Consider the following 18,047-nt stretch of genomic DNA (forward strand, 5'->3'; position numbering starts at 1 on the left):
ACATAAATTCTCAGTATTGTGATCAAAAAATCATTCACTTCATTTGTTAACAATTATGACCAATGAAGCCATTCAAGAAGGAAGGTTGCGCCAACAGTTGAACGAGTCACTCGAGCGCACGAACCTCCAGCGCAGTCCAGCAGCCGATGGCGCGGTGGCAGCTATAGTAGCGGAGGCTTGCGTCAGTGTCCTGGATCAATGACTTTCCAGTTACAACAAGCCCTCCTCTTGCCACGGAAAAACCCCGCCCCTGATCCTGGAACAGCCGCCATTGGTAGGTAGACTGTTCCAGAATGTTTAGACACTCCTTCGGTACTAGTTAAACCAATAAGCAATCAATTGGAACCTACAGGAAACACAATGCTCTCACACAACGCTAATACATCAGCAAAAGTTGTAGCGCAATATCCACGCAAGTTCCAGACTTACGATGGAAAATTCGTATTGAGAGCCGTGGGCAGTTAAACGAAGTTTCCAGGCATTCCAGTCGCACTTACTGGTGCTTTGCATTAATTAAAATTCACCGTAAAGCATTGTAACTATTCATAAATTTTCTTGAAAATATACATTAGTTTGGGAGATTTCCTTATACGTACTGTATTTAGTTTACGTAGCTGACCTGGTGAGACGATTTTGCATCCTCATAATCATTGAAGATAAATCAACTTCAGCTCGGGATCATCTGCATCGAGTCACAGCCAAATATTCAAGCACTGATTTCATGTTGTCGGGATTAATAGCATACATTATTTCGCATATAATAACCTTGATTAATATTGATATATTCAAAAGACTTCGTTAACACAGAAGCCTAAAGCTAGAACACGAAGGAAATGAAAGATTTTAAGTTAATTACTTGACCAAATAATTTCAAGGGATCTTCGAGCATTTATCCAACAATTTAACAGTGAAAGTTCATTATAACTTTCTTCCTCTGTTTCATCTGTTGATGATTTCTTGAATAAAAGTGATGATTAGTTCTATGCCAGCACTCATAATATCATTTATTTCGATAGAGTAAAACTATGTCCCAGGCCGCCAATCGATAATATCCATTGAAGAAATTTATTAGGAAAATTATTCTCCCATGTCTGGCTTCAAAAAAAAAAACACACGAAAATTTTACTGTACTGTAAATTTTATCAGTTAATTTTTATTTTGACGATATCAACGTCATCGTTGATATCAATATTTTGAGTGTCTGAAATTGTCTGAATCTTTTCACTATGTTATTTATATCGATAGTCGTTTTACCATCCAAATATATGCAGCATACTAACAACCGCGTATAATTCCCTAGATTTTTGGTAAATAAAGTCTGCATGGATAAGGCTCGATCTACAATTACACGGAAAAAGCGCGGTAAATTAAAGAAATTTCTCTCCGATTGTCGTCTTCACATGGTCATTATACATAAATTTTGCAAGCTTATTTTTGACGCCTGTTTAAACATTTATTGTTTAATAAAGATCGATTACGTCAAATCGTATGTATTTCAGAACGATTGAAGGAGCCTACAATGTCCCTATTTCGTATTTTGAGATAAAACTAAAGCAACTGATGGATGACCTACTTAAAATCTAATGAGCTTGAACTCTGTATATTAGCTAACAGGCTATACAATCGTATAACGTAATATGTACATAGCTTCTTTCATATCATTTTTACTCGGGCAGGTATCAAATGTCATAGGGATCAGAAGTAGAATTAAATTAAAAAACTACGGCCATTTTTTACCCAGACTCAAATGGGTCGCTAAATAAAAAAAATGCGATAGAAATTTATGCGTGTTAGAAACATTTTTTAGTATCTTCGACAAATAATAAAAGTAATCGGTAAATAAGTTTGATGTGATTAGTCGTAAAATCTTAAGTTTACATATGCCTGTTGTAAAATGTTAATAATAAATTTCCGGAATATTCGGTATGAATTATTTACTGTCACTTGGAAAAGGTTTAACAAACATTACATAATTAAAATTTAATTGCCAAGTTCATCATAATTTATGGAAAATTTCTAACATGCAATGAAATTTTTACAGAAATATAAAACTTGACCGTTTTTATGGTAGTTTCTAGTGTGTTGAATGAATCGTCTAATAAATTATCAGTGAAAATGCCTTTTCTGGGAAATATCAAATGTTTAGAATTTTTCCTCATTCATTTGGGATGTGTTGAGGGAAACTTCAAATAATTTATCACTGAGAATTTCTTTCTCTTGCATTAGTCGGCGAGGCTGAGTCGAGGAGGCAGAACAGGAGCAGTGGGCGGACCATGACAAGGCTCTGCAACAGTTGCTTCTACCCGACACAGTTGCGCCTACAATGGCGGATGCTCTCCGCAGCCATTTTGCTTTTTCTCCATAACATCTGAATTATGCATGAGTTATTGGCGCTATTCAATTAAATGACGCGAAATATGATTAACATGAAAGCTGTCTGCCCGATGAGTAAACTACAAAATTCATCGAGATCCAGACGATTGATCATTTTTTCGTAAGCGAAGTCTTATAGCAACAAAGAAGCGACGAGATATAAAGGCAATTGTTTTGTAAATTATCTTCACACACTTAATTTTGTGCCTGAATCACGTACTGGTCTAGTTTTCCTCAGCGAACAATTCCTTGTCCCTAACACCTATGCAAATGCTTACTACATTACGGCACATAGCACCATGATCAATTCTTATATGTTAAAAACATCCAAGAAATGATCTAATATCAATTTTGAACGCAAAAAATTATCATCATCTCGTGGGTGCGAATGCCTGACCCAGAGATTTAGGTAAACGGTAAATATGTGCCTTAAATGTGATTAATCTCTTGGTGACAAAGCTGAGCACCGGAGACTCAATCGTTATGAGACATATCGTTACGAACTAAATATTATACCTACTTGGCCGTTAATTAGGTTAAGAGGCAGTTCTTCATTCTAATAGATTTAGTTTTCGGTTAATACGAATTTTGTTCGGGGCTGTCAATCTGCGGTAAGAGACCGTATTACATTAATGTATTCCGGGTAGGGAAATTAAAAATCTGTTAAGTTTAGCTGGCTGAAAACTAAACGTCATTAATACTAGAGTAGAAATTGATTTCTGAGCGTTAATTCGAATCATGTCCGAACTCCAGTTGAATATTTTTAGACTTTTTATCATTTCTTTTAAAAAGAAATACCTTTTTGTAATGTATGAAATACGATTGTTACCAAAGATTTATTCATTTTGACACATGACACTCTCGTTTAATGCCAGTCTCTAAATGCCTTTAGTTTTTAGATTAAAGTCGAACCAAGTTTTATTAACTAATTGTTAGACAATTGGAGATGCAAAATCCGTTTTACTTGTTCTAAGTTTGACAAAATATATATATTTGCCTTTTATTTTTAAATTGACATAAGCTAGTTCGTTGGAAATTGGGGAATTATGACATTATATATGAAAACAATTTTACAAAAATTCATTACGCGTAAGAACTTAATGAGCCGTCATGAATGTGCATATTGCATAACTTGTCAATTTAATTAAGGTATAACGCTTTTAAAATCATATCTGTGGGAAGGAAACTAAGCACCGGCGATTACATACGCATTACTAAATGAAGCGCATTTTTCGAGTAACCAAAAAGTCTACGCACTCTAAATCCAGTATTTAACTATCTCATTGACCAACTCTCATCGTTTGTAATTGAGCAGAATACATCAATGCAATTATTTCTGTAAATAAAAATCAATTACAGAGAAGATTTTTACTTTTTCTGCACATGTTCTTTCCTCAATAATTGAAATGGAAGTGATTGGTGATCAATTTTATCGCTAAATTGGCTTTTCACCTCGCAACCCCAGAATATAAATTTGCATTCCACACACAATAAATAATGCCAAGTTTGATTCGGATGGTCACACTTCTTTAAGTTTATTGCGTTTGCACCTGAACTGTAAATTACTGCAGTTTAACCCAGACCTGCTCGAGGTAGATAGTCCTTGAGATCTTTTATTCCCATTTCCGTTTTCAAACCCGACTACCTCATACTCGTTATCGGATTAAATTCTCTGCAATCTTGGTATTGGTTAAAAAACTGATGTAATGTCAATGAAGAAAGAACTACTTAGACCTTTATTCAATAGAAAACCTTCATTTAACTTCTGTTTTTGAATTTGGAGCAAAGTTAAACATAAACTTTTTATGGTATATTCGAAAAAATGCAAACGTTTTAAATGGATTCGTGTTCAAATTAGTTAATCCAGCTTATTTAGTGAACCTCATTATTACAATAGTGCAAACAAATATTGGACCAAGATTATATACCGCCATGATCATATTACGATTTTTGTTGAACCGCTCTTAATGACGCATAATGATTTAATCGCTGGAAACCATATATGAGATCCAAATTTACATGCCGAAACTAATGGTATATCCGAACCAAGCTCGAAGAGCTTTTATGTCTATCTTTTCTTTTTAGGGAAGAGTTCATATAGGAGTCTTCAAACATGCATGTCTAAATAACAATATTTATATTAGAAACTTTCCATAAAATCAGTTTCCTCTATGTATAAATACTCTTCAATCAACTAGGTCCTAACGCGCGCAAAAACTCCCTTCTCAGCTAAAAGGATTGCGCGCAATAATGTGCAAGAACTCAACTTCTGACTGTCGTTAACTTGAGCTTCAATTATTGAAGCTCCACCCAACAACCACATCTTCTGCTTAGCTGCATGAGTTGAGTGAACCTGAAGATACTTAACGACTAGAACAACGCATCAAAAATTTATCAACCTGTACCTTATCATAATATAAAAAGTAATCAATAAGTGACTGAATGATAAAAGAAAATGATTGCATTTCAAAAAAAGGCCAATAAAAATTAATATTTGTGTGAATTTTTTTTTATTATTTTAGCCACCATTTCTGAGCTGTACACGGCACGTCAACAGTGGCGCTGATATTTCTGAACAACAAAATTTCTTTCCTACTTCAACACATAACTAGTAAACATTAATTTGTTGATCTCACATGAACAAATAAGCTTATTTACCAAATTGTTCATATTGACTTATCAACAATATATTAGACATGCTACTATCGGTAGGGCCGTCAATGATTTGTCTTCAAAATGAATTATTTGAAGTCTGGATTGGTCGTTTCGATACATTTAAGCATTTGAGGACAAAATCGTGGGTATAAGTTCGATATCAGTCGGAGGTAAATGTTACACGAGCTGTAGCCTCTCCATGACATTGTGGAGAATGGGACCAGCCGTGAATCGTAAATCATAGAACCATAATCCTAGACATAACTGGGTAAACAATGCCTTTATTAAGTCGGTGAACCGAGAACAACATTTTCACATCTTTTGATTCTCTTGCATATTTGTGATCACAGAAGTAGTAAGATAGTAAGTAAGTTATTTAACCCAATCCCTTGATTGTAACTGAATTGAATCTTATAATCGAGTCTGTCCGTTAAACTTTTGAAACAATTCATTGGTCCACTCAAGCTTACCATGGCAGGCAGTTTTTTTTCAAGTCTTTCTCTTCATCCTCTGAACTTTGAGCGAGGGAATAAGTTCGGGTTAGCCTTTTGCAATGCATTTCATCAGGACGAGTCATCTCTTTGGCTTTGCAGGGAGACATTTTGGTATTATTTTTTTAATCGAGATGTCACTGCTATGCAGTACCTAATATACTTCGATTAGATTTTTTTTAGTCATTGAAGCATCAAGTAGAGTACACATTTTTTCCATTTGGGAAATTGTTTGGGTAGATATTTCGCCATTGTACTGCAAAATTTTCTAGGCCAATATTTGCCCATTGCTAGGGTTCGGTCGGGAATGAATTCACAAGGAATGCATATGTAAAACATTTCGAGATACCGCTTCATAAGAAGCTGGAAAGCTCATACATTAGTAGTGAAATGCACTTGAGCTGAGGCAAAGTCTATTGCATGAATGCGCACATCTTTCCCTGCAGAAGAAAGTTGCAAGCATTCATTCAATTCGTAGATGCTCTGCGTTAAAAGACTCAAATTCGAACAAAAATCTAGAAATTTATTGACTAAAGATAGAATAGAAATTTCAAAAAAATGTTATAAATCAATGCAAAATTTACATTTGCATTTGTTTGGCAAAAATTCAATCAGTCCCGTTGAAGAGAACGATGCTGAGTGCAACATTTCCTCGATTAAGTATTTGATTCGATCATGTATTAGACCATGCATGGAGCTACACAACAATTTTTTTAATGTTGCAGCTTCTACCGCTTGTTTGAAGCTTGAATTGTAATGATTGGAAATTGCATTGAAAAACCAATTCAGTGCAACCATAGCATTCACTAGTGGAAAAATATTTTTCATCGTCAGTAAAGTGCCCGTAGGCAATCCGTATCCATTTAGCAATAATATCAGAATAATGAAAATCCATTAACTCATCTTCCATCAGAAATCGAAGTCAGATTTCCAGTGGACGTGAAGCTACAGCTTTCGTGTTTCTGGTGTAGCAGCTGGACACACTTCGCTTTACATGAGGTAGTCAGGGGCAGCGCCGTTATCTTTATCTTTGCCCGTGCACCTGCGCATGCAAAAATATACGATAAGAAAATATATGTTTTGAATATATCAAAGCTGAAATTTTATGCTAAAATATATAATCCTAATGAAATTGTGATTGTGAATTTGTGATTACGTGGATTTATTTTGTTTAAACATTTAAACTGGAATTAATTTAAAATATCAAACTTCAACTGAAAATAAATCCTATTTAGTTCTATTCTGTGTTTCACGTTCATTCTTTCTAATGCAATGATGTAGAAACGCATTAGAATTTGACTTAGAAATTTGAGTACATTTAAAATTAACGAAAAATACCTACTAATAAATCATCAGGCTACACCTTTTTATCGAAATTTCAGCAACCTATATATTTTTCTGCCATTAACTGCTTATTCCCTTAATATATCAAATTCCTTCATTTACTTCACTAATCATGATTCATTTTTCATCCAATTTCATAACCATAGTTAATTTTCAGTTCGCAATTCAATATTTTGTAAAACAATTGTTTCTTTTCAATTTAATTTTATTCTTTAAATTCCCTCATTTACTTCACTGATCATGATTCATTTTTTATCCCAATTCATAATCATAGTTCGTTTTCAGTTGGCAATTCAAAATTTTGTAAAACAATTGTTTCTTTTCAATTAAATTTTATTCTTTAAATTTCCTCATTTAATTCACTAATCATGATTCATTTTTTATCCCATATCACAATAATAGTTCGTTTTCAGTTGGCAATTCAATATTTTGTAAAAAATTTGCACATTTCATACCAGATTTAATTCCCTAGTTTCCCTCACCTGTCGGAGATGACGGCTAGTCGCCTCTTGGTGAGAGGCGGCAGAGGAGCGAGGTCATCCTCCGTCAGTAGGCGCAGGTCTGCCAGGGTATCAGCACCAAGAGCCACTACGTACCCAAGGGCGTGGTCCAAACCTTGCTCCTGCAGCACCTCCTTCAGTGACGCGTCTTTCTTACATTCTAGTCCGGAGGTTAGAGAAAATATTCCAGTAAATTATGTGAGAAATGAGAGTACAGGTATTGTGATTCAAGTCTGAAACAATAAATCTCACGGAATTTTTCATATGTTCGGCCATTTAATTAATAGTTTGAATAAAATGTCATTTATAAAAATATGAACTTAGTGTCAAAACATTTTAGTCGGATACCAAAAACGTTTTAAAAATTAATTAATACTCATTTACTTGTTAATGAATCTCGTGGAGGCTAGGGCGATGGAAATCAATCGTATCAGTAAAATAATTTATGAAATTTATAGCAGCAGCTTATCGCGGTAGCTAGAATATTAAAAGTCACGCGAAATCGTCGAGAAGAAATTTTGAGACTGTGGATATAATTTCTATAAACCCCTGTTATTGAGCACCTTTAATGAGGTTGCTGTTCTTACAGTAAAAGCCTTTAATAAAGTTTTGTGATAATTGGGGCATATCCGCTCATGGAAGCCAAATATAAATAAAAAATGTTATTTTACAAAGGGTGTGCGCTAGAGCTGTTAATTTTCTAAAGGCTTCATACTGACTCTCGTGGAAGTGGCGGCTGTTAATCACGAGCGGCAATATGAGGTTTCAAGTCCCATTAGGAGGGTCATTTCTCACCCACAACTTGGAACATTTATCATCGTCCGAAACAATGATGAGTGGACTGGCATTCCCCAGCACAGCCACACTCACTCCATTTCTGACCTTTAAGATTGCACCGAAAACGCATTTGGGAACTAAACCTTCATTGAAAACTATCCGAGGATTAAGATTTTTCAAATTAGATTTTTATTTATTATACAGAATAAACATATAATTTGTATTGATATTGGGAGCTTTCTTTCGAAACAAGTTCTTTGTTTTTTATTGGTCGTGGTGATTATGAGGTAGAGAGTATGGAGAAGATATCATATATAGATAGAACTATTACTTCATAAGGAGGAAGACAGATATCACTGTTAAGTGCTATCAAAGATCAAAAATATGCGTTTAAAAATTACTTTTTAAAGACAACACTTCTGAACAATCCAGTGTCTTGGATGTTACACATGTACAATGAATTTCTAATTTTATTTTCAAATATTTAAAAGAAAAATTATTTTTCAAAATTTTTGTAAGATATCAAAATTTTGTAAATTTTCAAAATTATTTATGCTGTCAACTGATTCATGCATTGTCTCTGACTTTGCAATCGTGCAAAATTTCAGATCAATTGGACATTTCAAATTGTGTCATATATGGATTATAAGATTTGTAGCAGACGAAATTATTTTTTTATTTTTCTTTAGTAATGAAAAAAAAAATTATTTATAAAATTATTTATTCTGTCAATTGAATCATGCATTGTCTCCAACTTTACGCAAGTGTGCCAAATTTCAGATCGATTGGACAGGTAGAAGTGTGTTAAATATCAATTATAAGATTTGTAGCAGACGGACAGACAGACAAACAAACAAGAAGTGAAGTTAAAGAGAAGTCTTGTGAGAAAGTTACTGAGCTTATTACTACAATCTTAAACTGAACACAAACGATTTCTTGTTAACGCGATCAAACGAGAGGAGATTTAAATATATTACACCCTAGAATAAATCAAAAATTACTGGGCATATTACTATAGTCTTCAACTGAACACAAGCAATTTCTGCTTATGAACACTATCAAACGATAGAGACTTAATTATATTCTACCTTAGAATATAAAAATGTTACTGAGCTTATTACTATAATCTTAAACTGAACATAAGCGATATTTTCTAGTTAACGCGATCACACGATAGGAGACTTAAATATATTATTCCCTGGAATATATTAAAAATTACCGGGCATATTATTATAGTCTTTATCTGAATACAAGCAATTTCTGCTTATGAACACGATCAAACGATAGAAGACTTAAATATATTATACCTTAGAATATAATAATTTACTGAGCTTATTACTATAATCTTAAACTGAACACAAGCGATATTTTCTAGTTAACGCGATCAAACGATAGGAGACTTAAATATATTATATACCCTAAAATAAATAAAAAATAACTGGGCATATTACTATAGTCTTCAACTGAACACAAGCAATTTCTGCTTGTGAACACGATCAAACGATAGGAGACTTAAATATATTGTATTTTAGAATTTAAAAAAAAGTTACTGAGCTTATTACTATAATCTTAAACTGAACACAAGCGATATCTTCTAGTTAACGCGATCAATCGATAGCAAACTTAAATATAATATACCCTAGAACAAATTAAAAATTACTGGGCATATTACTAAAGTCTTGAACTGAACACAAGCAATTTCTGCTTGTGAACACGATCAAAAGATAGGAGACTTAAATATATTACACCTTATAATTTAAAAAAAAGTTACTGGGCTTATTACTATAATATTAAACTGAACACAAGCGATACCTTCTACTTAACGCGATCAAACGATAGGAGACTTAATTATATTATAACCTAGAATTAATAAAAAATTACCGGGCATATTACTATAGTCTTGAACTGAACACAAGCAATTTCTGCTTTTGAACACGATCAANTTTATGTTTAAGCCTACTGATTTTATTTAATAAACTTTTAGACAGACATTCACTCCTACAAGATGCAAAATTTTGGACGAAGCTTATGACTTTTATATCCAGTTTTTCTGTATTGCTGGTCTGTTTCAGTGCAAGGAATATTACGTATATGCTAATGTATTCACTACCTAGTCATAATGTTTTGCCAAGAAAAATGTTCCAGTTCAATCAAACACATTTCCTGAGCTGTTTACTCCTCCAAAAATTTCCATTAGCTCATTTCTTTTAGAATTATCCTTTCTTTTTGTAAAAGTTTTCAGAACCTAGAATTTAAGTATATTTTTTACCCGTTTGCAAAGATTTAATAATAGAAAAATTTTAAATGTATTTAAAGAGTGTTTAAGAGTTGAATCCAAAGGCATTATATTTATCAGAGCAATAGAATTTTTGCCGGAATGTTATGAGTAAATGTATACTGACTCCATTTAAATATTTTTTTTATCAGTGTATGAAGGCAGGAAAATGGTACCTACTTTGCTTAGTACAAAATTTTGAACTTCAAAACTGGCAAAAAGTCTATGGTTCTGACCAAGGGCTACTACACACATTGTAATACTATTGTATGAAACAATTATGGGCATATCATTTGTTGATGCCACTAAAACACCAGCATTTTCATAGTGTAGGCGATCGCCTCTGCTAGCAGAGGCTGGACATAGGCTATGCATGTCCTGTGTGTAGTAGTCCTTGCTTAGAATATAAAATAATATGCGTTAAAAAATTACTTTTTAGAGACAACACTTCTGAATAATCCAGTGTCTTGGATGTTACACATGTACAATGAATTTCTAATTTTATTTTCAAACATTGAAAAAAAATTATTTTTCAAAATTTTTTTATGATATCAAAATTTTGGAAATTTTCAAAATTATTTATTCTGTCAATTGATTCATGCATGGTGTCTGACTTTATGCAGTTGTGCAAAATTTCAGGTCAATTGGACAGGTCAAATTATGTCATATATGGATTATAAGATTCGTAGCAGGCGAAATTATTTTTTTTTAATAATGAAAAAAAATCTTAATTTATAAAATTATTTATTCTGTAAATTGATTCATGCATTGTCTCCAACTTTACGCGAGTGTGCAAAATTTCAGATCAATTGGACAGGTAGAAGTGTGTTAAATATCGATTATAAGATTTGTAGCAGACAGACAGACAGACAGACGGACAAACAAACAAGAAGTGAAGTTAAAGGGAAGTCTTGTAAAATGAGATCAAAAATTTAATTTAGAGATCTCTGTTGTTAGAAATACCTTCTTTGTTAGTACGTGAAAAATCAAGATTAGAAAGCTAACGAAGCACTAAGTAATTAGAAAAGCATTAACGCAAGCATTGCAGCAGTTCAAGTTCATAAGTTAGCCGACAATATTCTTTGTATGTAATTAAAGATGAATAATTAAATTTTTTGTGAATGTGTGCATACATTCAAGTTATGAAATTTAACCCAATATCAAAATAAATAAATCCTGTATTTCTTCGTAAATAAAGTTCTTCTCATAGGAAAAATTCATTCCAACCTATATTCGATATCAGAAATTTGAACTCAGCTTACAGGTTTAATAAAAACTTTTAGTGCATTTCTTACCACGTAGATGATTCCCACACAAACGAAATCTCCGCCTCGACTACAATTATTATTACACCAAGGGAATAAGATGTAATTGACTATATTAGTTTGCTGGAAATTACTTTAATGATGTACTATAAAGCGTGTGTAACTTTGAACCTAGGCCTCAGGTTTATGAGTTACAAAATTATCTCAATTATAAAGCTAAAAAATAGCATGAAGGATATTAATCACGCTTAGGAAGAAGCGTATCATACTAATGAATTCCAAGTTTAAATTAGGGCAAATGAATTTATTTAGTGTTCAAAAGCGTTTTATTATATAGTGACAATAACAGTCACTGTAACTATGATGGGGATTTGCAGCTTAAATATTTATCTATTATACATACGCGGCAGTTTAAGTTTGATGGCAGCCAAATGCGTGGCCAGTCGACGTCTGGCCAGTACCGGCAAGGCAAGTAGCTCGGAAGGCTCGAGATACTGCAAGTCGCCCACCACGAAGCATCCAAGCACCTTCAGGTAACCCCACAGGTCCTCAAGCCCGACCTTTGTTAAGTAGTCTGAAAAAAATTGTTTGAATATTATGTAGTAATTGTTATACTGAACATAATAATGCAATTGCTTTAAAAAGTTCTAATAAAAAAGTTTTAAAATCTTTTAAGATTGCAACATTCACCTTTTAATGACGAGTTGAACGCAATTTGATCCGTTTCAGTGGCCATCTTGTAATTTACTCGACGATTTTGGGCTGTTGTAGCGTTTTTCAACCGGTAAACTTCAACTTCGTGTTGGAGAATTTCCGGAAGCTTCCACTCAGTCGGACTTTGTTGAGTAGTTTGGTCAGTTGGGTGAGCTGACAGCTTCTGTTCCAATGGTTGTTCTGCCTCGACTTTGTTTGCTGTATTATCCTTTAAAGGAATTAAAATGCTTTCACTTCCACTATACGGTTGAGGCAACGAACTAATACAGTTCACGCTGTTTTCTTCAGCAAGAATAACGTCGTCACTCAAAACAGCATTTGTTTTAAATTCTCTAGGAGTGACCTCGCATTCGGAATCATTTTCCACGGTAAAGGATTCGGTTTGGCTTCCGTCTGACTTCAAGTAGCTCACAAGACCGTTTTTCTTTAAAATTCCAGGAGATGTATTTTTTACTTTTATCGATGACAGATCACCAGCTAGCTTGGCACGACACTCGTCTTCGGCAGTGATGTAGTCACAGAAAGTGACACGTTTCGTCGCAAGGGTCTTGTATTCAATTTCGTCTTCAGGAGACAGGAGATCGTTGGTAAGAAGCTCCGTTCCAAAAAACGAAGTCGTAGTGGCAGGAAGCACTGACTTCTCGAATTCCTCTGCCTTCCTCTAGGTAAAAATAAATAACCACGAGTGAGTACAATTTCATAAATGAAGGACTGAAGCCGAACTCAATAATACTTTATAATTAGATCTTACTCTATAAATTTTAGTTCGTCTACAGCATGGATATTTGGATATTTCCGATTTGAAGGTTATACGATCATACCCCTTCATCGTTCCGTGCATTCAAAAACAATGTTGTCAAGATAATTTTCATATGAAAAGAAACACCAATGACACGACAGTTAATATCATAATTTTATCATAAGATGACCCACCTACAACTCATTGCGTTCATTTATCGCGGCGTTGCATTCAGTACGCAAGCTCATGCAATGAAGATATGGACCCACTATTGCATTTTCAACTCATAAAAAAGGTTTCATCAGTACATCATATACCTCTTCACTAGGGGCTTAGATGTATAAGGTAGCCAGGTTAACTTGCATTACGATGGCAGAAGAGTTCAAAATTAGTTGTAAATTTCAAAAATCTATATTTTTAATAACAGTAACTATTAAAAAAATTACTCACGTACAACTGAAAGTTGATAATATATTTTAATTAATAGGAGCGTATATTCAATTTATTGAGTTATGTTATATGAATTCAATGTTACATTTTATGTTGAAAATTTATGTTCTGCGATAAGAAATATCTGTCAATTTAGCGTTTTGCAAAAAACAGATTTCATACAAACTAGACATTATAAAATTAACGTCAAATAAGCCAAGAACGCATATCTTGGAATATTAAATGTTTATAAAACTTATATTTTTATATTTCAACATACTTCCTGCTCGCTATCGTGTTTCTGTATCTTAGTTTCAATATTATTAGTACGTTTTCATCTGAAGCTCAAAATTATTTCTCGTTGGTGGCTGGCCTATAAATGAACTTACTTCTCACCACCACATACTTGTCGCAAAAAATCTCACAATAATTGTATACAATACTCAAAGTACAATGTTGTCCGCATAATTGAATTTCACTTCCCTTCCTCTTATCTGTCTGAAAAATATTTGCGTACAGACTATAGGCTTCACTTTACTGTCAGCAGACAAACCCGTCGCAAATATTTTCACAATAATTGTAAACGATACCTACAGTGAAATTTCAACCGCATAATTGAAGTACATTTCTCGTTTAAATTTCTTACCTGTTTGAAAAATACTTGTGTAGAGACTATAGGCTCAACTTGAATGTATTTGGAGATGTCAGCCGACATACCCGTCGCAAATATATTTTGCACATGATACACACAGTGAAATTTCAGCCGCGTAATTGAAGTTCATTTCTCGTTTAAATTTCTCACCTGCTTGAAAAATACTTGCGTAGAGACTATAGGCTCAACTTGAATATACTTGGCGATGTCAGCCGACACTCCCTTAAGATGAACCTTGATGAGAACCTCCACCACGCACTCCACACTCGACGCTACGGGTCCCACGCTGGGCCGGAACGCCTCTGCGCACGGCGCCACCTTGCTGGTCCTAATTACGGTCTAAGGGACTAGTGTCCTGCGAAGAGAATATGAGGTGCTATTTTTTTGATAATTATGTTCAAGACTTGCGGTGTCTGAAGCAATGAGTGTGATTAGTGGATGGTAAGGTCAAAGCATAGCCTAAATATATAATATAATCAAAAGTTTGTTGCGAATACATCGCCCCAAAAAATAAAACTATTATAAAGATATAAATGTTTCTGAGAACAGTTCAACCAGAAGTTTGAAAATTAGATAATGCTAGTATAGTCGTATAAAAAAAATATACGATTGAATTTAATATTCTTAATTTTTTTTCAACTACTAACGAAACAGTCATACAAAGTACGACACATGCTATACAACATTAATTAAAAAAAGGTCAAGAGGAGCGTCTCGTACTCACACTACGACAGCTAGCGGCGTCTGGGTGACAGGGAATGCGGCGCTTGCTTATATAGGCGGGCAACCGTCAGCGATGCGCATGACCGCCTTCAAGCATGTCACCTGCGTGCTATTTTGCACGTCACAGTATTACAGCTCGTGCCATTGTAATTCACGAATCGTGACATATTCGCACTAACAGACTATAAATAAATATACTCGATGATTGTCAGAACATCATTCGGTTGGTATTCGATTACTGATATCTTGGAGATTTTAAGTAATGAATTAGTGGCCTAATGTCCGTTGCCAATAGTAAACATTAAGTTTTTCTGAAGTTTAGCTCATATTGCAATGCGCCGATTGGCATAATATATCAGCAATGTGCCAGATTAAATTCTGGAAAATGAGGGACGGTTCAGTGCTTGACGTCCGTTTTGTTGTGCCTGCTGATTATCTATCATTGAATGATGAGTCGGGTGCCGGTATCATATAACCATACGAAAAAACTACATAATACCTACTTTACTCATCAACCATATGAAAAAACTACATAATACTTTATTTCTCACATTTTTTGACAAATAAAATAAAGTTACCTTTGGAAAGAGTTTCATTTAAATTTAGTTATATACAAAAGTCTCGGACGTGCGGATGTTCATTTTTTTAGTCTGTCTTATGTGATATCAAATTCAACTAATTGAGGTTCATCGAATGTGGAAAACTAACATCGTTTGTAAAAAATCCAACATGTTTGGACGGACGAAGTTAGAGAAATAAACAATGCAGAGCAGATAACGAAAACAATTTCACTAGATTGATCTATACAAAACCTTGGCGTGGCAAAGTAAATCTATTTCTTCCTTGCTATAAGAATTGAAGTTAAAATAAAAAGTCGTGGGAAAGCATCCCTTAAATAGGCATCCGAAGTTCTTAAAATTCATTACAGGCAATTTTTTTCACTCTGTTATTGATATGTTTTCGTCATTTTGATTTTACGTTTGACCACAAACATAACGTTTGACCACAACGTTTTAACGTTTTACGTTTGACCACAACTCATTTTTAACCACAAATTTTATCAGCGAAATATAAAAATACTCAAATAGTCACTAATATTCATCAAAAACCAAATTTTCCAATGAGATATCGCATATACAAATATTTTCACTGTTAGATGTCTCAATTTCATTCAGTACAATTTTTCCATTCGAAACATAAAAACTTATGCTATTTCCCACTCAAAAACTGAATCCCTAGCAGAGCGACGGTGTTTTTCATTGATTACGAACAGTTTCCCCATGAAAATTCCCCTATAGGCAGAATTAACAAGTTCATAACGAAGCATCAAGTAACACTGTTGCCCGGGGGCTGAAGCATAATATAATATTTTGCCGGTGCTTCTGCAGTGCTACAGCACTCATTCGGCAAGTCATCCAAGTCAAATCTGGTAGAAAAATTCATGCCACTCAAGTACAGAAGCCAACACAGAAAATCACATCAATGTATCAAGAAAAATATAATTTGCTATTGTTGAAATAGTATTCGGTGTGTTCACTGATCATTTACTTTTTGACTCCATTCTACAAAGTGACAAACAATATATTTGAAAAACAATAAGCAGTAAATTGTGTGTCATGAATTATATTATAAACTTATGATCGCAATAATTTTCAAACTGAGCAAGTTCCTTGGGTTAGCGAAAGAAAGCCGCTCGTCCTTCGAACGACCTTCTCCCGTATAAACGCCTGCCGGCTCGTGTAGGCATCATCTGCCGCAATTCTAAACTAATCTCAAAACGTAACTTGAGCCCTCATGCCTAATCATGGTACAGGGATGAAGCAAGATTTCTATAGGGAAAAAACACTTCATCGCAGTATTATCTAATTGGTCCTAAGATCTAAATGCAATCAGAACAATGATAAAAAGATAGTGACGCCTCAGAGGTCGTTCTGAAAGTGACATCGATCAGCTTGACAACAACTGCAGGCAGAATCGTGGTCTAACTATAGCGTGGCCAACGGTCTTGAGCACACGTGCCTCCCATTATTTCGTAAGGTGATAATTCTTAACAGCGCGGAGCCAACAGTGAATGTAGCTTCATGTTATGAGGTGACAAAAATAAACCCGTACTGATAATACAGCCAAAATTAAACAGTCCTATGCGTTACGCCTCGTTGAAATTACAGATTCTATCTGCAGGGAGACACTGCATTGTTTCAAGAACGTGTTTTTCACTGTTTGATTTAAAAAAAATAATCGCGATTTGAAACACGAAAGTGATACTTTCTGCAATCCGGACATTCTTCGAAAAATTATTTATATCAAGTAGAAGTGTCTAACAATTGAAATATCTATTGCAAGTTTAACTTCCCACTAATTATCAAATATTTCGCAATGTTTTTCTAGCATTTTAATTTTCACTAAAATTTTTTTTAGTCAGAAGACTTGTGCTGTGGTGTCAGACATCGCAGTCAGCGCACCAGTAATAAATTTAAGCATTCTTCCGTCAAGCATTTGCGATTAAAAGCAAGATACACCTATTATTTTATAAAAAATTATCACTAATTATTAGGAAGAAACTACTGATATAGCTCCAGAGTCATTATAAATAAAGATGAATGTAGTTAGCATATACATTACCGGGCGGGCGGGACCCACCGTCTTTGAATTTTGTTGCCCACTGTATGCAAATCATCAACTTTATCAACACCCTTCATATACCTATTGCGATGGATAAGATTACATTTGGAATTTCGTGTAACAAACTTGCACGCCGGAATCATTGGAGCAAGATGTACATAAAAAAATTGTTTATGCCGTATTGAATTTTACTGAAACTTGAAATCGGGCTACAGTTCATTAGTGGGCGAGTATAATACATATAAATACTTCTATCCTATCAAACGAAACTAAACGACGAATCTATGCGTGCTTTATTCAGTGAGTTTCAGATATGATTTAATAACATGAAGCAAACTTGTTTGAAAATATTCGCTTGAAATTAAGTGTAAGTGAGCATCGCTATGAATGTCGAAAATGATGTTTTGAATAGTAGTAGTAGACTTGTAGAGTTGTAGTATAGTATAATGGTTTGCTAGCGCTTCAGCTTCCAAGCTATTTCGCACCGA

The 18,047-nt window shown here is 34.2% G+C and overlaps 1 protein-coding gene across 1 annotated transcript; it reads right to left on the reverse strand.

Moving 5' to 3' along the window:
* Positions 1–5,533: 5,533 nt before the first annotated feature.
* LOC108665476 lies at positions 5,534–15,082 on the reverse strand. Its single transcript, XM_018152230.1, has 6 exons — positions 15,071–15,082; positions 14,365–14,553; positions 12,371–13,055; positions 12,084–12,254; positions 7,346–7,523; positions 5,534–6,561 (listed from the first exon to the last, which is right to left on the reverse strand). The coding sequence occupies exons 1-6, from the start codon at positions 15,080–15,082 to the stop codon at positions 6,510–6,512; spliced, it is 1,287 nt and encodes a 428-aa protein (XP_018007719.1). The 3' UTR covers positions 5,534–6,509.
* Between the last annotated feature and the right edge of the window lie 2,965 nt (positions 15,083–18,047).

The sequence above is a fragment of the Hyalella azteca genome, unplaced genomic scaffold, assembly GCF_000764305.2.
Source record: "Hyalella azteca isolate HAZT.00-mixed unplaced genomic scaffold, Hazt_2.0.2 contig4447, whole genome shotgun sequence".
Classification (NCBI taxonomy): domain Eukaryota; kingdom Metazoa; phylum Arthropoda; class Malacostraca; order Amphipoda; family Hyalellidae; genus Hyalella; species Hyalella azteca.

Bases quoted from the DNA above. Each gene is read 5' to 3' on its own strand.
- LOC108665476 (XM_018152230.1), bottom strand. The intron at 13,056-14,364 runs GTGAGAAATTTA...ATTTTTACCTAG, and splicing joins CGCAAGTATTTTTCAAGCAG to AGGAAGGCAGAGGAATTCGA. The intron at 12,255-12,370 runs GTGAATGTTGCA...AATTTTTTTCAG, and splicing joins GTTCAACTCGTCATTAAAAG to ACTACTTAACAAAGGTCGGG.